The sequence below is a fragment of the Fusarium verticillioides genome, genomic scaffold, assembly GCF_000149555.1.
Source record: "Fusarium verticillioides 7600 supercont3.26 genomic scaffold, whole genome shotgun sequence".
NCBI lineage: Eukaryota > Fungi > Ascomycota > Sordariomycetes > Hypocreales > Nectriaceae > Fusarium > Fusarium verticillioides.
Window position 1 is genome coordinate 19047 of NW_017387870.1, and position 19666 is coordinate 38712.

General features: G+C 47.2%; 7 protein-coding genes across 7 annotated transcripts; 2 read left to right on the forward strand and 5 right to left on the reverse strand.

Moving 5' to 3' along the window:
* Positions 1–734: 734 nt before the first annotated feature.
* Positions 735–1726, forward strand: FVEG_13992 (GTP cyclohydrolase I; the record flags this gene model as incomplete). The annotated part of the gene is made up of 3 exons (XM_018903330.1): positions 735–954; positions 1044–1288; positions 1421–1726. 3 exons carry the CDS (start codon positions 735–737, stop codon positions 1724–1726), a joined length of 771 nt encoding a protein of 256 aa, XP_018762431.1.
* Positions 1727–2025: 299 nt separating this feature from the next.
* On the reverse strand, positions 2026–3490 carry FVEG_13993 (hypothetical protein; the record flags this gene model as incomplete). The annotated part of the gene is made up of 2 exons (XM_018903331.1): positions 2026–3071; positions 3130–3490. The coding sequence occupies 2 exons, from the start codon at positions 3488–3490 to the stop codon at positions 2026–2028; spliced, it is 1407 nt and encodes a 468-aa protein (XP_018762432.1).
* A 1751-nt stretch (positions 3491–5241) lies between these two features.
* FVEG_13994 (hypothetical protein) lies at positions 5242–7026 on the reverse strand (the record flags this gene model as incomplete). The annotated part of the gene is made up of 2 exons (XM_018903332.1): positions 5242–5973; positions 6049–7026. The coding sequence occupies 2 exons, from the start codon at positions 7024–7026 to the stop codon at positions 5242–5244; spliced, it is 1710 nt and encodes a 569-aa protein (XP_018762433.1).
* A 1800-nt stretch (positions 7027–8826) lies between these two features.
* Positions 8827–10732, reverse strand: FVEG_13995 (hypothetical protein; the record flags this gene model as incomplete). The annotated part of the gene is made up of 4 exons (XM_018903333.1): positions 8827–9107; positions 9156–10080; positions 10144–10545; positions 10619–10732. The coding sequence occupies 4 exons, from the start codon at positions 10730–10732 to the stop codon at positions 8827–8829; spliced, it is 1722 nt and encodes a 573-aa protein (XP_018762434.1).
* Positions 10733–12860: 2128 nt separating this feature from the next.
* Positions 12861–13948, forward strand: FVEG_13996 (hypothetical protein). Its single transcript, XM_018903334.1, has 3 exons — positions 12861–13320; positions 13372–13544; positions 13599–13948. The coding sequence occupies exons 1-2, from the start codon at positions 12955–12957 to the stop codon at positions 13462–13464; spliced, it is 459 nt and encodes a 152-aa protein (XP_018762435.1). The 5' UTR covers positions 12861–12954; the 3' UTR covers positions 13465–13544; positions 13599–13948.
* A 512-nt stretch (positions 13949–14460) lies between these two features.
* FVEG_13997 (hypothetical protein) lies at positions 14461–17489 on the reverse strand (the record flags this gene model as incomplete). The annotated part of the gene is made up of 6 exons (XM_018903335.1): positions 14461–15850; positions 15909–16490; positions 16548–16572; positions 16644–16814; positions 16867–16976; positions 17032–17489. The coding sequence occupies 6 exons, from the start codon at positions 17487–17489 to the stop codon at positions 14461–14463; spliced, it is 2736 nt and encodes a 911-aa protein (XP_018762436.1).
* Positions 17490–17863: 374 nt separating this feature from the next.
* Positions 17864–19570, reverse strand: FVEG_13998 (hypothetical protein; the record flags this gene model as incomplete). The annotated part of the gene is made up of 1 exon (XM_018903336.1): positions 17864–19570. The coding sequence occupies one exon, from the start codon at positions 19568–19570 to the stop codon at positions 17864–17866; it is 1707 nt and encodes a 568-aa protein (XP_018762437.1).
* Between the last annotated feature and the right edge of the window lie 96 nt (positions 19571–19666).

Below are 19666 nucleotides of genomic sequence, written 5' to 3' on the forward strand. Positions count from 1 at the left end.
GATGGAGAGGGACCCTTCACTGCCGCCAAATCCCAGGAGAATGTAGTAACTCGACTTAAACCTTTACGAATTGAGTGAATATATTATAGTAAAAGCTGCCAAGATTGAAATGCACATCCAGTAGCACAAAACGACATTAGCTCTGGAGTGTTCGACATCCCGCATTTCATCGTGTCCATGCAGACGAAACCATCAAAGTCATAACCGGAACTATACATATGACCCGTAAGCATGGAGTAATTTGATCCGAGATAGATAGTGATCATATGAGTTGTATGGTGCCACACACGACACACAAGCAGCCGGCCTCCAGCATTAGCCGGCCTCCAGCAGAAATGCAACAAAATATCTGGTGCGGAGAAGGGGTTATGTAGGCAAATACTCACATATGTGTCGGCTCAGATAACTTTAATTTGTCTTTAATGCATAAACAGTGGTACATGCATAGGCCAGCCTCAAAGCTGATGTGGCGAAAAAAGAGGCATATATGGTTGTGAATGCACTCTATTTGATAGAGAGCAGGTGAGATGATAAGCCATAATGGTATATATACCCCCGAGTTCCTTTATCCACACGTTTACTTAGTTGAGAAGTAACCCTATCGTAAGATCAGGTTCTTTTGTCTTCGTTTCCAAGCCTTTCTGGTCGCGGACTTTCAGGCCAAATTGCGACAGAATTTCTTTCATGAAATACCTTGCCTCACGCCATTGTTCCATGCCGGTCTATCAGTTCACATGGCTAGTTCAAAAAACGGTAGCGTCCTCTCTAAGAAGCGAGAGCCCAACGATGACACTGTCTCTTCCCTAATCAGCGACAATTTATCGCAAGATGGGCACAAAAGCCGGAAAAGGCACAAGCTCGACAGCCTTGGGGCTACTGCTGATATTGCAATTTTGTGTGCCCCCAATCAGTCCAAGAAGTCGCCCGGCCCATTGACCGATTGTGGAGATTCTTGTAAGTTACTATGGTCTCACTTTTTACTGAGTCGTCTTGGGTGTATAGTGTCGTATTTCTTTGCATTGACTAATACTTGGACTGCGCAGCGACAAATACTAGAACTGTCCAAGGAGACAGTCCAGAACAGGCCGCCTTACTCCTAGAAAAGATGCAAGGTGCTGTGCGAACTTTGTTGGAGTGCATCGGTGAGGATCCTGAACGTGACGGCCTCCTGAATACACCTTCGCGTTATGCCAAGGCATTGCTGTTCTTGACCAAAGGCTACCATGCCAGTGTGGAAAATGTTGTGAATAACGCGCTATTCCATGAAGGCGATAACGAGATGGTCATTGTGAAAGGTATTGACATATGTAGCCTTTGTGAGCACCATCTTGTGCCCTTTACAGGAAAGGAAAGCTCCCCTTTCCCCGGATACATGCTATATACTGGACTCTGGGATATGCCGGCTAATCCTCTCTTCTAGATGCACATTGGTTATATCCCCTCTGATACCGTCATTGGCCTCTCAAAGCTTCCTCGAGTCGCTGAGATATTCTCTCGTCGCTTACAGATTCAGGAGCGCCTGACGAAGCAAGTCGCTCATGCCATTATGGACACCCTCAAGCCTCAAGGTGTGGCCGTCATCATGGAGTCTAGTCACCTGTGCATGGTGATGCGCGGCGTTGAGAAGACCAGTGCCACGACTCTGACAAGCTGCATGTTGGGATGTTTCAAGCATAAGAGTAAGACTCGAAATGAGTTCATGCATTATGTGGGAGTGAACAGATAAGATAAAGGATATCGGACTACGGATTTATTGACGACAAGATGGGACACTACGATTGAGATGCTGGTCCCAAAACCGCTCAGAAAGATGTTCTTATTCACCCTACCGTACCGATTACTCTTGGTGATAGTGTAAAGGGTGACTTGTGACGGCTGGTTCACAGGCGCTAGCAAGTAGTCTGGAATTCAGAGACTTAGAGCTTAAAAATTGAAATAAAATTATTAAGAGATTTACAAACTTAAAAAGAACTTTTTACATTTATAAAAGAAAAACTAGTGAGGTCAACATCTGAGAGGATGGCATTAAACAGAAGGATCCAGGTCCAGTATGTTGTTAGGATGTGCCAATCCACTAGTCCACCAATCTGAAGCAGTACTTCCAGATGTTGTAAGCGATGGACCTGCTGTTGAATCTAGATTTTTCCGGCGACGAATTCCCAACCTTGTTTCGAGATCGCGAGCAGTAGTTTCTTCCAAATGTCTGCTGAGCTCCCAAAGTAGTGTTTTATGGCGTTTGCGCACATTGGATATGAAGCACGGAGCAGGGTTCCACGATGGATACAGCTTCTGGTGACTTGCTGATGCGCTCATTTGCAGTGGGTGGCGGGACATGAAGCGATGACACAAGAAGCAGGTCTTCTTACTCGTTCCCATGAAAGCAAGTCGAGGCGTCAGTTTAGGATGGTGGTCATAAAAACCGAGTATTTGCATCTCTGCATGTACTGTCAATGTCAAACGGCAAGCCTGGCGGAATCGTAGCTCAGGGTCCTCGGTGAGCCATATTTGGCCTAGCTGAGACATGAGCTTGTCATGGTCGACATCGGTGAGCTTCTGCAGTACTGTCTTCAACGCTGCTAAATCGTTTCCCAAGGTGAAACGTTCTTGGTCTGGGGCATTGATCACTTCAATATGAATCGATGTAAAAAGGAACGGCTGCTTGATCGCCAATTTGATCATCGCTTTAGCTGCTGCAAAGTATCGACCAAGCTTGTATATCTGAAAGACCCAGTCCGGTAATTCCTCTTCACCTGGGCAGAATAATGCCTCAAGATGCTCAGAGTAGACCCATTTCGCCCGCGATGCCCACTTAATGTAAGGAACCAAAACGGCAGAATCAGCGTTGGGTTCAAGAGACATCAGAACCGGAAGACGTTCCATCCAGGTCACGAAGCCGGCCTTTTCCGGGTCGTCGCAGAAGGCAGTGTCCTTTTTCAGGTTGTCGACCACTTTCTCAGTGCACTGTTGAGTTTTTGGATCACGAAGTCTATGCAAAATGCTTTCAATTCTCAGGCGTGTAAGATCGACAATCTTGAGTAGGAGTTGATGTTCTTTCTGCTGAATTGGCAGTTCTGTGCCTTGCGTGTCAGTCATGCTGTAGCGGTTTAGGTGGCGAGCATTGTTACATACCTGGGGAATAGGCAGCAGTAAGGTCATCCAATACGTCATTTAGAGACTGAAGTAACTGTTGAGGTACACCAAGGTTGCGAGCAAGTCGCAAGACTGTTCCTGTGGGATGCCCTTGTTCCATACACACAGCTGAAGCTGTCTCGCCGCTTTTGGCAGAAGTTGAAGAGATTAGAGCGAATGAATCGAGGAATTTCTTTTGAAGACTTTCCATTTTTCGCGCATTTTCATGCGGGTGCATGTCGAGACTATGTACTGTCGGTTCACCTCGGACCGGGTCAATTAGAGACAGTAGGGTTGCTACTTTAACAAAGCGCTTGTGAGTCTCGCCAGTGATGGCACCGTTTTGTGACGTTGTATTCATATTAACCAACAGTGAAGCTGGGGGTTGCATAACGATATGGTTGCAGATGGGTACACAGAGCCCCTTCTACAAGCTAGGTACAAAAATCATGGTGCAGGCCGGGGACAATTATGGGGCGTCATTGAGGAGACTAAGAGCCACTCATGGATGTTGCAGGGGTCTACGTGCCCGGCCTCCAGCATGTACCTTTGTATCGTTAGGACTTCTTCTGATAACGTTCCCCACTCACATCAACATCTGTCCTTTGGCCATCTTCCAGCATTAACAGTTACAATTGTAAAGCTTTGAATTATCACTATATCGGGAGCAGATACTCTTGGTTCTTGGTGACTTACCATCCCCAAGTCAAAACTTGCGAAAGGTATCTCTTTCCATGCTGAATCACCCATTTCGACATGGTGCCCAAAATCCGCCCTTGAGCGGAGGTGATGCACCAACACAGGATCAAGGGCAATACAGAGAATCACAGTGCCTGGACTCTGTGGCACTCCAGGCAATCGTTCCTCTACCTGACTACGCAAATTCAACCTCTGATCAGGACCACGGCGCGATTGATCCAAGCCTGTTGATGCAGCCTGCGACGCCAGAGCATCTACGGTTTCAGCTGCTTGCACCATCCCATGACGCATGAGCAATTGGTGATTTGCAATCGAGCAACCAGCGACCCATGGTCACCGCTGAAGATACGATGCAAAAGGTGTTTGAGCCATCTGGCGATGCAATAGTCCGGCAATCCAATAATTCCGCAGATCGGTCTGGGCCGGCGAACCCCCCTCCAGTCGACACACAGGATTTCTCCGACAAGTCAACTGATCTGGTAGGAAAAAAACCGCGACTCGCCTGTAATTGGAAAGATTGCAAACATAAAGCTGCCGACAAAGAAGAACACGAGTAAGTGACCATTTTTGCCATCATCCCGGACGAGGGTCCTTCTCGGCATTGCTGGACACATGCTGATCAATAGCATCCTTTGTTTTCAGCCAGCATATGGCACAACACAGATCATGCCCCAAGAGTGACTGTTCTTGGGGAGACGCTAGCGAGGAAAAGCAGATTCGGCGCCATGTATGGAATAATCATAGACCGTGGGCTAAGCAAACCAATTACCATCCTATAGGCGGAACATGCCCTGAATGCGGCAAGGTATACACAAGACAGGATAATTTGAAACGTCATATGGACGAGGGTCACCAAGGCCAGAAAAGAAAGAAGAGGGAAGCAGATTAAGTATCAGGTTATAACTAGTTTCATGTTTTTGGTAGTTGATTCTTGGAAGGACTTGACGATGGGCAGCTTACTTGATAGAAGAAAAGCAGAACTATTAGATTCAATTTTCTTACTCTGCCTTCCTCAGTCTTTCTTTGCCTTTTTCTCTTTTTCAATTGTCTAGAGCTACCTGTTATATAACAGTTTGCTAAGACTCTTGGACTAGGACAAGTGTCAAGAGTCCAGAAAGGCAGCCAGCCCATGCCATTCCTTAACTCTATGCCTAGTTCTTTGCAACTCGAGGGGCTCGTCTTGACAAAAGTCTTTTAATAGCAAGGCAATAGGTTCGAATTGCAGGTTTATAGTAGGCAATTTGGATCAGGGATCAGATATAAGAATGGTGAAAGTTAAAGCAGTATGTTAACGTTTACTCCTTAAAATTAACGATACTATATAGTATATAATATTATACTTTTCCTAACTTTAAGTATGAACTCTTAATATATATATGACCTATTATTATTCAAGAAGTTACTATCCTATTATCAACCTAAAATCTCTATAGCTTCTGCTAAGTCCTGTAGCGCTGTCTGTAGGGTTTGACGCCTTTCCTGAGTCGCGCGGGACTCACTCGCAATCAATTGTAGCTTCTCATCACTCAGGTCTAGCACCCACTGTTCACAAAATAGAGTTAAAGGACTTGATGGGCCTGAAAGGAGGCAGTGATCAACGGCCTGGTGGTAAATGTTATCGACGAAGCGCTTGCGTGCCACTTTATAGTAAGCCTGAAGAATGTCGTGTATCTCTTCTGATGTATGCTGGGCATTGCTATGGTTGTTTACCACTGATGAAATATCATCAAGCTTCACAACCTGGTGGCCAGTATTCCCATCACTCCAAGCCTTTTCTTTCACAACTTTATCAATTCGATCTTTCCGTGCTTTCTGCAAGTTCTCGTTGAAATAGTGATTAAGCGTGTAAGGCTTTTTGTGTCTCTCGATATCAACCAAGTGGATAGCTCGGTTCATGCCATCCTTGTACCTGACAAGGAGGTCACGCATCAACCCAGATATGAGCTCATCGAGAATGCGACTTTCATGACAGACTTTCCCAAGGGCTCCCAGTATGAACTTGTGGACAGACAAGATGACTTTACTGAAGTATACAGTAGCCATCTTCTGCCAATAGATAGACTGTTCTTGAAACGCACTTGATAGAACTTGTGGTCCAAAAGTACCTAGTTCGACACCTCGAGAACGTCGATGCATTTGAGTGATCTAAGGCATGATCCCTGTCGATGGTTGATGTGAAGTCCGGTCTTTTGTCAAGATACCCTCTAGGTCTGGATATACATCAAGATCACAGTGGGTAGACGACTTCTCATCAATTTCTTCATCCTCCTCATTTTCAAAAAGTGGAAGGTCTGGTGGGGGAATTTCAAGTGAGGAAGTCTTTTTCCGATATATCGATTGAAAGCTGTAAGTGTGTGCATAAGCTTCGAAGTCGACAGCAAATTCATCGGTTCTGTTAATGACCTCCGTGATGAGACGTAAGTTATCGTCGGCGAACGCTTGGTTTTTTGAGTAGTCGGCATCCAATGCTGCTATCACAATGTTCTGAAAGTTGCTCACAACGCTGACTAGAAACTGCTGCTGTTGTCGTCCTGTCTGGCGTGCAGGTCCAAGACTCGCCAGCTCTTCTTGCTTCTCAGTGAGCTTGCGACGCGTTTCGGATCGAAGTTTGGGGAATGCCTTGTCAGCGATCTGACCAAGAAGGTCTTGCAGGCACACTCGTAGGGCCTTGATCCCAGTTTTGTGGCCTGGCAGAGAGGTCCAAGGTTCATCTTTGAATGTGTCTTCACGGTGTAGCAAATCGGCATCCCCGTCAGAATCTTCCTCGTCGCCGCCACGACTCCTGACGACATAACAACCAAGAGTGAGAGGTCGCCGCTTACTCAGGACCAGGTCGCAGACGACGGCTTTCGCACTTCGTTCTTTGAGAAAATCGGGCTTCGTGAGAATACCCAGTGTGCGCTCGCCAGTTGGGTCGACCTCTTCAGCAAATGCCAGAATTTCCTGAGTGGCAATATCAACATTACATGGGAGAATAGCCAAGATTACTGTGCGACTGTCGCGAATGTAATTCTTGACCATCCTTTCGACTAACTGACGGTCTTTATCTGTAGTGACTCCTTGGGTTGTGTTACGAAAGATTCCAGGAACATCGATCACCGTCAAGTAATCTTCGTCTGGTCCACATCTCTCAATCTTCAACACGTCTTCGGTGAATGTACTGATACCACCTGGGTTTCTGGGCGTTTTGATCCCCATAAGTGCATTCACCTGTGACCCAAAGATTAGCATCGGATTTCCAAGGCACTTAACGTTGTCTTTATCTCATTTAAGATGTCCGGAAACTCATCGTTGAGCTGTCGAGTCCAAATGCACTTCCTTAGTAAAACTCTCGAGTTCTCTCTGTCCTCGACTGGAGCAGTTGGTCCTGGAATGATACTGATAGCAATACGAGACATGGCATTGCAACGGTGAGTAATCTGGGTTGCATAACGAGTGTAAAGCTCTGGGCCACGAGTAAATGGTATCCTAGTCAAACTTTCTAGGAGGGATGACTTTTCAGACCCTTGATCTCCGACGGCAACCAATTGGGGTAGGTCAGGTAAGTAGCAGTGTTTCTCTCGCGAAGCTGTTCAATCTTGTGAATCCGGTCTGGGCAAATTAGTATAGATTGACTCATGGTAAGCTTTTGGTAGGCTAAAACTGGTGAGTGAAGGATGGGGTTGTTGGAACAAAGACTAAGATTTCGACTATAAAGAATCTGAGGATAGTCAAAGGCCTTTAATTTTGTTAGCCAGGCGCTCTCTTCAAGTCCCTCACTCCCTGACCTACCTCTGCTTATCGTCCGTAATGATTAGGAGATCTTCCACGAGCGCATAGAGCGCTTAGTGGGCCTCCAACATGCAGCAAGCAATAGCAAGGATGACGAATACGACGCCAAAGAACCAATTATTTGGTGGCCTTTGATGCCTAATATTATCGGCCTGCTATCTGATTCCTTCTGCGAGACCTCATAATCTTTGATAAGAGTATCTACATCGTTCAAGAACAAATGAAAGCAATAGCTACTAATGAAATCTACCTCTAGATACACTGATGAACTATTTCAGGTATGATGATTGTTCGATAGTTCTAGTCAAAAACAGGTTTACCTCGTTTTTATATGTTAACATTCATCCCTTGTTCTTACCCGTAATTACAGGTTGCTTATGAATTGGGAAGACTCTCAAAGCTTAGAGTTAATTAATTATTGGAAAAATCACCTTTACTATCTCTTAAGGCAAATCCGTTTTGATGTCCCGGTCGAGATGTAATTAGGGTTGGGCGTCCAGATCCGGCAATAAATGCTCCGCCAGCCTTCAAAACGCCAAGTCAAGCGATTATCATCATTGCGACTTTTCAAAATATAGCAGAACAATAGTCTCGGGGGGGATGTTGTGTTGATTGAGACCAGACGCAATCTGGATGGCCATGCCAGCCAGATAACCATAAGGAAGAGAGATTAGAGTCGATGCAATAACCGTGATTAACGATATGCTTAGCGAACTCCACAAAGACCGGGACGTCAGCCACAAAAAGCATCGTTATCATAGTCAATTCCATGATAAAAGGCGACTCGGAAAGTGGTGGCTTATACTTATTAAGTCTTTAGGGATTGGGATTCTTCTCTCTAGCTCATAGCGGCTAGCATTAGCAGTGTATTTACTTCCCTTTTAAGTAGACTACTGCATTTCAAAGGCTATTGTTATGGTAATGTTAACCTTGCCAGACATACAACTCTTTTTACTGGCCATATGTTTCAGGTGGTGTTCTATGGCATCAGGCAGTCTCAAGCTATACAGCTGTTGTGATACTTGAGCTCTTGAACCCAACTGCAACATTGTTTGTTGAAGGTGGGTGCTACGGGGGAATCGACCCTTTGGAGTCGTTAGTGAGGTTGAAGCACTCGATGCTTTGACATTTCCTACATATGTAGACTGCCTAAAAGCCTAGTATAAATAAAAAGAACAGTATATGATAACTGATCAGCTAATCTATACCAGAAGCGGCTTATATATACTAAACCGATTGAGCAATTGACGTCCACCACTTACACCTGGTCTGATTGACACTATTCGGCACTGAAGAAATAGCTCCAGCAGCTGTAATATTTACCAGTAGACCCTCGTCACCGAAGATGGGGAACTCCTTCCCGTTCTCCAGGACTGGCACACCCTTCAGGACAAAGCTGGCGATGGCGAGTTGAAGAGACTTTTGAGACGGGCGCATGGCGGTGGCGGGAGTGCCGAAGGTGTAGGAGAGGTCCTGAATGTGGAAACCAGGGGAGACACCAAATTCGTCTAAAGGTTGGGTTAGCGATGTTCTGTTGTGCAGTGCGGCTGACTTACAAGCGTAGCTCTTGTCCTTAGTAGCCTGGCTGATGGCGTTGAAGGCACAGTCAATGGCCGACTCACCCCACACTCTCATTTGTCTGGTATTCATGTCCAAATACCCCGCCGACCCATCGTACACAGGTGGATAGATTTCCTTCGTCAACTCCTGCCTCTGCTTCACATCCAGCCCCGGGAACGACCTCTCCAACCACTTATCAAAGTTGGCATCTGTCTTTACACTCGGATCAAAGAAGAACCCGCCCTCGAAGATGTTGTGCGCGGCCATCACTTTCACTGATTTATCGAACTTGCCTTCCTGCAAGGATTCGATCACGGGACCGAACGAGGTGTCTGAGTCGACGATGGGGGCATGAACATAGTTTGTGTGGGGAAAGGCCGCGACCTGGGCGGCGTTGGCGGCGATGACGGCAGCGGAGGACATAGACCTGACAGCATCTAGGTTGCCAGCTTGGAGGATGGAGAGGAACCCGTCATAGAGCTCATCTGGGTTGCTGGTCGCCACGGGCACATCAGCCGGACTCTGCAAGATAACCTGCTGGAACAGTTTCTTCGTCGGCATACACGAAGCACCCTGCTGGTTCTGATCCTCACTAGCAGCAATCAAGTGACGAAGAGCCGAGCTTGCACCCCCAGACTCTCCCATAATCGTCACGCGGTCTTTGGACCCGCCGAACAAGTGAATATTATCCTGAACCCACTGGAGGGCGAAGCGCTGGTCAAGGAGGGCCGCGTTGGCGTCACCGTCGGCAAGCACCTCAGCACTGTTAAGCCAGCCAAAGGCGCCGAGACGGTAGTTGAGGGTGACGAAGACGAAGTCCTGGTTAAAGGCAGATTGGGCCTGTGCCAGGATGCCCGAGGGTTCAAAGAGGGTGGGCCCAGAGCCGTCTTTAGAGCCGAAGACGCCGCCGCCGCCATGGATCTGTTCACATCAAAACTCCTGTCAGTCCATTTCTTATGATAACAAAAGAGAGATGCAACTCACGAATACAAGCACCGGCACACCCTGCTGATCCCCCGTTCCCGCTGCCTTGAGCACCTTCCTGGGAACATATACATCCAGCAACAGACAGTCCTCAGTTGCATTTGCATTGATATTCCCCGGCGGCACCGTCCCATTCTCGATTGCCTCGACCCAGCCCTCCAAGGTAAAGGGCACTGTCGGGTTTGAGTACTTGCCGATGGCCATTAGCGTCTTGGCCTGCCATTGGGGCTGGCCTTGCGGGCATATGCGTGTTCCGGCGCCGGTCTGAACAACCGTGCGGTTCTCAAGAGGGGGTCGAGGGGCGCGGAAGCGGAGTTTACCGGTGGGGGACCGGCCGTAGCGGACGTTTTGGAATTTGTAGAGGTCGGTGTCGAGGTTATGCCAGATGGCGCGGTGGAGTTCCTTAACGAATTTACTCTCAGTTTTCCGATCATGAAGTACAAGGGGGTTACGGGGATGTTTAAAGTGTACTTACATAGCCTAGATCAACTACAGGGGGATAAGTCGAGCTTTCGTTAGAGCTTGGGGCTGCAGTGGCTTGTGGGGTCAACACAGCAGTCAACAGTAGTATGTAGTTAGATACACGCATGGTAGTGAGAGATTAGATAAGTAAGAGAGATTGGAACGATTTTGATTAAGTGAGGATAAAAGGCGTTGGTAATATCTTCTGAGATTCAATGGTGGTTTCCCCGCGAGGTGTTATATACTTACGAGAACCATGTCAGCTCCCTCTAACTTGTGGCTTGGACCTTCTCTCAGCGTCCATAGCTTCCTGATTCCTTCATGCCGCCATGCGAGTCGATTACGTGAGCGGTAATTCCGCGTGGGCAGACAGGGGGCTGAGGGCATATGACTTTCCGCCCTCCTTCCTGGCTAGCGGTTAATAAAGAATGAACGAGCATCGATGCAGATTTTGCGGTGTAATCCATCTCTCCGAAGATAAGCTTAACCCTATAGTTGTGCCGTTGATCCCTGCAGTGCGGGTTAATTCACTTGGATTGGCCTATTAGGTCTTACTGTCACATATAGAGTTTCTGATCGAAATTGGAAATATCATGCGCTACACGGGTGGTGTATGTCCTCTAAAGCTGCAGCTTATGTGTTGCTGCGCCCCAACTTAGCACATTACCTATCGCACACTCCGTACATAGCGGTCCATATTACCCAAAGCAGTACTGCATTGCTGGATTCAGAGAACGCTAAGAGTCACAATAACATGAAAGAAATTGAATGTAAATAATTCACCACTCTACCCACTGAAACGCAGCAGCAATTTAATCTACGATATCATGAACCGGAGTCCCTGGCAGAATCACCTGTCAACCTAAGCAGAAATAAGTCTTATTACCGTAATTGCCATCACCCTTGTCTGGATGGCTATTGCAGTTGCTGCAGTGTTTTACGTGGTTCTCCCGGGCCTGCAGGTAGTCGTATGCTTGCAAGGCCGAGAGAGATCATCGCAGAACGCTTTCCACTCTGTGGTAATACTGTAGTCTCTATCTCCCTCAGGCATGCCCATACCTAAAGGTTACATGACGGTGCCACGCTTCGCGTGGAGCTCGTACTTGACTGGCCCGTATCACCGCCGCGCTGAGGCTTGAGCCCAAGTTTGCGCTGCAGACATCCCTCCGCGGTCCAGCAGAAAAAGAAATACTGTATGATGGAGACTTCAACCTTTTCCCTCGTTATGGTAACATTTACTTACCTGATGGCCGGCTCGATTAATAAGACTTAAGCCGTTGAGCTCATGATAAAATCTTTCTATCCCGCATTTATGAAGGCTTATCAGATCGCGAAATACTACTGGCTTTTATTAAGTTACATCGAAGGGAGCCCTGGCTGATGGGAATCGATATTCTGGAGAAGATACCATGAGAGCGAGACGCTCGACACCAGCTAATGGACACCCATATTGGTGTCATAGATCCTCCAGAAGTATGAGCCAGATGAGCGCAAAAGATCGGCGCCTTTGGAATTTGCTTTCATTCTGGCTGGCCAATTCCAACGGCTTAGTCAGGGTTAGTTGCCTTTCCGGGTTATGTCTACTGTATGTGAAGAAACTGCTGAACCAGAAGAGCATTGGATGAAGAATATGAATTTGCAACCACCTCGCCCCGCGAGGCATTTCCTCACTTAAGTGCTGTTGCTCAAAGTGAGAGATAGCATTAGCCCAATCGGACTTCTACCGGTGTTGTCATTGTTACAGTTATTTGTTGATTGCATGTCGCGCTAGCTGCCTCTTCTCTTATGCGGAAGGCCCACCATCGCACATCATCTGGTGGCCTTTGATGCCCAACATTGCCGTTCTGATGGAAAGTCTCCATTTGGCCGACGGTATGGCATTGGAAAGCGCCACCTTATAGTTGACTAATGGTCAAAGCAATCGCCCTCCTTATCAAAAAGAAGAGCTATTCGGGTTGTTTCGGGTTGTTGGTCGCTAGGGATATAGGTCGGTCGCGGAGAAACAAACGTAAATTGAGGGATTGTTACAAGTACATCAGTTTATATGAGTAGTTAGCCCAACAGTATTCTTATACAAGTGGAAATTCTCCACATCCCACAAATTTCCTTAATATGCAGTTCTTATCATGATCTTCCTGGATCGGTGACCCACCTCAGCGGGGAATTCGTTGGTTAATACCAACAAAACCCCGCTTCCCGCAGATACTATATTTAGCTGATACCTACCAAATGAAGGGCCTCATGTGCGTACTTAAACAACATTGTGACAAGACATCAGTGTTCTAACCATATCTTTGAACTTTCAACCAGTCTCCCAACGCAAGCTATTTGAGAAGACACACTCACATCATGCTACCGGTTATCCACTGCGTGCGCCATGGACAGGGCGTTCACAACCTCAGCTACGCGAACCATGATCTACCCGACCCCGAATTGACCCCTCTTGGGGAGGAACAAGCACAGGCTCTGACCAGCAGGCCTGAACTGGCCAACATTGAGCTTATCGTATCATCACCACTCCGACGTACCATTCAGACTGCTCTATTGGCGTTCCCATCAAAGCTCAAAGCCGGCATGCAAGTTCTGGCTTGGGCAGAGGTGCAGGAAGCAAGTGATCTGATCTGTGATACTGGCAGTCGTCTTCCTGATATTAAAGCCAGGTTCAATAGTCTGCCTGTAGATTTCAGCCTTATTGAGCCAGACTGGTACCTCAAGGTATGTAACCTCAATTCCGAACATTTCGTTCTAGAGATCTATCTGATTTAGCTCCATGATAAAGCAGGGAAAATGGGCCCCAACTGCGGCTTGCCTCCTAGAGAGGGCTCAGCTGGCCCGACAATGGTTGAGCGAAAGACCTGAAGCTGAAATTGTAGTGATTTCACATGGTTGTTTCTTACACTTTCTGACAGATGATTGGGTTAATGCCATTAATCCTCAAGGTGTGTGATTGTTAGTACTGTAATTATAAGTACTGATGCTAATGAGTGTTGTAGCAACTGATTGGGCTAACGCTGAGGTCCGCTCTTTTACCTTTGCTTCTAAGATAGGTGAAGGTTACTCTCTTGATGAGACTGAAGAATCAAGGATGAGACGAGGGTGTCAACAACCTGCTTTAACAAAGGAGCAACAGCTAGAGCTACGGGACACAGTTCTAAGGGCATGGATTGAATGGGGAGTAATAAGAGGGTGATATTTATTAAGTCATTGGCAGAAAATAAAATGACTTGATGTTTTGGTGCATTGCAAGGACGTTGGAGAGGAAATATCCAATCGAAGAATCTAACATTCTTCGCAGAATCTTCTTACATCAGATAGTTAACGATCTGGACAACAATTAACTGTCTTCTCGTTCAATTAGCCCAGATAGTGAAGACCCCCAACCTCGCTAGTTCAGGACTGACTGTCAACTAAATGATCTGAACTATAGATAAGGATATAATCTTGGGGTAAAATCTCCCTGTTTTAAGTTCCTTTTTATTAAATAATTGAAGTCTCAGAGGCACGTATTCATTTGCTAAGTACTTTGCTGCTGTTTGAGCCTGCTTTGTCTCTCTTTAGCGAGGGGCGGTTCTTAGAACAGAAGATGGGGTTAGAGACAGTGGAAATTCTTCATAACTCCTAGATATCGAGCTACCATAATGTATATCTACAATAGCCAGCCTCCGCGACAACATTTAAAATTCCTTACTACCTCTGAAAGATCCTGGCTTGGAAAAGATTCAACAATATCCTTGATCTAGCGCTGCTTTTTCCTTTTATACTTACGTTATATTATAATATTTAGACCGTAACAAGAGTCCTACCAAGGAAACCAGACCTCTACTTCTAATAGTATTCCACCCAGGAAAGGCAATACTATAATTCACTCTTACCTGTACTCACTGCTAAGATGACTGACGAGTCCATGCCAGATCTCTTGCTGTAAAAATCTGGAAAGTAGCCGACGGGCTGATTCGGTGAGATTGGCCCTAAACGCGGCGAGACTGACTGTTCTGCCTCCAATTCGCTACGTTCCGTATCCTCAGCGTAAACGTCAACCTCCTGTTCATACGCCAAGGCCTTAGGTGATGCTCCTGGTCCCTGAGGAGATTCGAGACGCAGATGAGATCTCGCTCTCAACATGTCGGCCGCCAGTGTCTGCGACGCTCGTTGAGCCCAGTCATAGGGTGTTTCGCCTGCGTGATCCTCTGCGTTTGCCATCTCGCCTGAGCAAGGGTCATCCAAAAGTATTCGAAGAATATCTAGATCCCCAATTGCCGCAGCTGAATGTAGCGGTGTAACGCCATTGAAGTCTGCTTTCGCAGCGTTCGCCCCAGCGTTCAGAAGAAGTTGCAACGTTGAGGTGTGTTGCCGATACGCAGCGGCATGAACTGGTGTACCACCATAACGTGATCCTGGAGCATCAAGGTCATTTGGGTTGAATTCTGAGCTCGATATGAGCTTTTCAACTACGCAATTCAGCCCAAAGGAGGCAGCGTAGTATAAAGGTGTGGCATGGCGAGGATAAATGTCCCATTTGAAATTATAGGTCGCATTTAGAATTTGGACCCAGGCCATAAAATTTGCTCTGTGGCGGAAATTGAAGAATTCCAGCACAAGTTTAAGTAAGTCGTCATATCCTGCCTTGTCTTCGTTCTGTGAATCCCTGGAATAATAAGCGAAGGCCAAGTTCGCATGATACGGCCATGCACTCGCCGCGTATTTGAGGAACGGATATTGCTGCAACCTCTGGGTATAGCTCTCCGCAGTCCTGGCTGGCCCATCATAAAAGTCCCTCAGCATGAGATAGGTAAGGCATATCAAAGCAAGGTTGCGATGCGAGTCTTGCATAGTAAAGCAAAAGTGATCAACACTTGTATCGCTTCCATATTTCGGAGATACAAGATAGTCTCGTACAGAGAGATGCGATAGACGGACATGCCCCGTTGGCGATAGTTCAAAAAGGGAGTTGCCTAGAAAAATGATGTCCATAGGCTTGGATAATCGAGCTTCAGAGTCCAGGTAAAAGGTGCCAGGTTCAACAGCGAGGACTTCATAAAGTTCAGTAAGTGTGAGCGGCATCAAAGAGAAACTAATCCATTCTAGAGCGCTTCTCATCGTTTGACAAGCGTATTGGGGAACCCCTAGAAGTATCTTTCTGTAAGTGGCTTCGAGGCCCGAGGGAAGCTGGGTAAGAGCTTGGCGTATAGCTTTGACTGAGCGAAGGGGCGCGATAGCATCTAGTTGGCATTGAGCCCAACGAAACCTATATATGCGTCAACATTCTAGTCGCCCTGACCATATATAATCAGACGTTTACGAACATTGGGTTCGAGTCTGCCGCCAAGGCATCCGATATATGCTGCTTGATTTCTGAAGGTAGCCATTGAAGGTGTCTATTCTTCTGAAGTTGACTCCTGACATATACTTGAATATCCTCGCGGATCTCTTGCCTGTGCTCATGCAGTTGAAGTTGCAACGCGTCGTTGAAGACTTGCTCCAAGCTCTCCGTCTTGCGTCCTGTCACAAGAACCCTGGCGTGTGAATGCGAATCTCTAATATAGATGCTGCGAATGATATCGCCCAGCTCGATTGACATTTTGCTCTCATCTAGTCCGTCGATCAGAATGAAGATCTTTCGGGTTTGAAGCATTTCTGATAATGATTCTTTGAGTAACGTCAGTGACGGGGACGCCTCATGACCAGCAGATTGAGATGCCTTGAATGCACCTCGAATTGCGTCAGGTATCGAGCCAGTCTCCATGCAGCATTGTGCGACGATAGAGCCAAGAATGTTGCAAGGTTCAAGAGATTCCGACTTTCGGAAATCACAGTATGTATACGCGACAAGAGAGTGTTCCGAGGATTCGGATGTGTCGGTGATCAGGTACTCAACGAGATAAGCGCTATACCAGGATCATAAAGTCAGAGCTATTTCCTAAACCCGGTGATCCCAAGCTTACAATAATTGAGTCTTTCCGGTGCCAGCTATCAAAGGCATGAGTATTTCCACCGTTGATTTACTTCTTCGATCCCGTGGCAGGATATGAGACACTTACGAGCACCATTCAGCCATAGCAATCGAGTATCGCCTCGATACCACTTCTTGAACTCATCGCAAGCGGACACCCAGTTACTTGTACCCACTTGATGTTGCCTCACTGCGTCAAGGTGGCTCGGTCGAAATGTTATCGATGACAGCCACTTGAAAATATCGCGATCTTCTGCTTCTTTACGTGTTACAACAGGCACTTTGTTCGCTTTCAAGAGACGAAGACTAACCTGGTTTCGAAGCACTCATCGCGTTTAATTTATCCTCGATGCGGGAATTTGATGCCTCTAACCTGGAATGCCAAGTAATTGTAGTCGCACGTATTTCGAGAAGGAGTGTTCTGTCAACCTTAGATATAGTCATATCTTCAAAGTTGGCCGTTTTTAAAGACTTACGATTGGTGTACTGATAAGGCAAGAATGAGACGAGTCTTGCATTTCTCGAGCCGATCCAAGCAGGACTTGACTTCTGGCTCAATCAAATACCAGCGAGCAGCAGCACTTACTCTGCTTATAGCTGAGACTGGTGCTGATGCAGCAGGTAGCGGGCTGCTCAATCGTTGTTCCAGCTCATCTAGGATAGCTTGGCTATGTGGCAAGATGCCACTTATAGAGCCTCGTACTTTTTCGTAAACGACACCGACGTCCGCCCCTGCCAGTGTGTCCGTCTTCCCGTCGAGTCCCAGTTGAAGCGCTTCAAAGATATTTCTCAAGTTTCTTACCTCATCAATTGTTCTTGTTAATCCGGAAGGGGAATCCTTTAGTGCAGTACGAAGGGTCAAGCATAGCGAAAGAGCTTGGTTGGCCGTCTGAATGATAGCGATCACACCGGCTGTGATGCTAAGAGGATCCATTAAACTGATATAGCCAGTCTGGTGACTTGACGAAAGAGATTATGAAGCTAAAAGAACCTGTTCATAAACGACTGACACAAGGTTATTGAACTCCGGAACGCACATGCGAATGCTGCAGTATTTATCACAGACACAACCGCAAACCGCCCAGCGATGCGAAAAGAAAGCGTAGAATGTAGCCTGTGACCTCGCCTCCAAGCACTGCCACTTGTTCAATCTCTATAACCAATTGAAACCCAACACGTTGCGTTGCTTCTTACTCGACCTTACTAAGATAACAAGGGTTATTGGCTGGCGAACAGTGGCTGAAAATCGAGCATTACGTTGGTGGCGTGGTTTCAAGCCGTAAGCATATTTATTTTAGCTGTTCTGCCTTAGATAACCATTTCCTGCTGACAGATTTGACAGGCCTCTCCCCCAATGGCAAACCCCCGCAAAGGGAGCTTTTCGATGTGACTTTCGTAGTCCCCAGTGACCGGCAGGGTTACAGCAACTCTGTGCAGGACAGAACCGCGCATATCGCCGTCGGCGTTGGCACCAGCCACTATCATGAAGACACATCTCTTATCGATTGTGCGGGCTCCTAGATCGATAATACCTAGCTCCGTACTCGGCATGGCTTGCGCGGTAGGAAGGACAATCGGGACCTCCACCAAGATCGACCCTCGGCGAAGTTCTGCGAGATAAGCAGTCCCTTCGTTCATTCCCGGCATCTGTCCCATCTGAAACTCCATAAAGTCACCCCAGATGGTGTGTTCAATCGCATTCCGGAGACGCAAGCGGAAATCGCGTTCTCTCTGTAGCTTCACCGCCCTGCCGGCCTTGCGAAAGTTCCTCTGGAGAATTGTTGCAATGACGCAGATTTGTCGAGAATTGTATCGCCCACCACCAAAAGCACTGGCGACCTTACGAGCTCTGCGACTTTTACCCTGACTGAATAGAATTAGGGTAATGTCGCGATGTATTTCATTAGGAACAGGCTCATGCACAGTACCCAAGTGCTTTTTGACTGTGCAAACACCTAACCATCGGCCGTCGACTATCGCGGTCCCCTCCTCCATGCGAACAAGTCCTAGTGGCTTGACTGTATCCAGACAGCTTGAAGAAGAGAGCTTGTGCCTTATATCAAAGTCTGGCAATATGCAGCTAGGCTTGCCTCGATGTGTTAGAGGCGCCGGTGTCGCTACCGGCATCAGAAGCCATCTCAAGTGACCGCAAGAGACAGCCTGCTCGAACCACTTGCTCCAAGCTCCTTTGTTCGTCTCGCTTGTCGATGTTGAGATCTCCACCCCGGAAGCAGCCATAATGCCGTAAACCTCGTCACGAGGCAGCTCAGCTGACCGATTTCCGAGGAGCTCCATCACCCGTGTTCTGTCGCCCCGGGCCAAACGCATATTCGCCATCCCACTGAAGTAACTGTATAATCTATGAAACTCGTCTCCGAAACATTCCTCAATTCTCAGCGTGTCGCAGATATCCGGTAACGCTGAGAAGAGAATATCTTGAATGACGAGGGGTACTAGTTCCTTTCCAATCCATATTACTTGGCTGGCAAGGATGTATTCCTGCAAAGTCCATACCCGTGTAGCCCAGGGCGTGGTAGTTAGCCTTGCCAGCCCCCTCATTCCTCTGATGATCAATTTTCGCCCATGTCCCGTCCTCCAAATCGTACCTTGCTCGGTCCATTCTTCTTCCTCATGCATTCTGACCGCAGGCTTGAGCTGTCCCACTACTCGATCTACGCTCGCCTGGGACATCTGCAGGTCGCAGCTTAATACAATCACCACCGCGATAGAATCGCCAAAAATGCGACCCATCAGTGGAATTTGCTGGTTCATATCTGCATCATCTTGCTGATTAATGCAGATTGTGTCCACCCAGCAATAGTCCACTGTACCAGCAAATCGCTGCTCATTGACTGCTTTGAGGGCTTGTCGGCCTGGGCTTTCTAAAAACTTCCTACCGAGAGGAAATCGTTGCTCACTCCAGGCGTGTGACGCGGCTAGGTATGGTGGTGAGGTACCCAAGACCTGCTCGCTGACTACACCAGTCGAGAGGTTGATGAGTCTGAATGTTGCCATTATGACTAGAGGTTTGATGTTTCAGGTAAGAGTCTGAGTGGGAATGGGCATTTAGTATTTGTTATAAGAGTAGAGGCGGAGTTTAAATGTAAGACT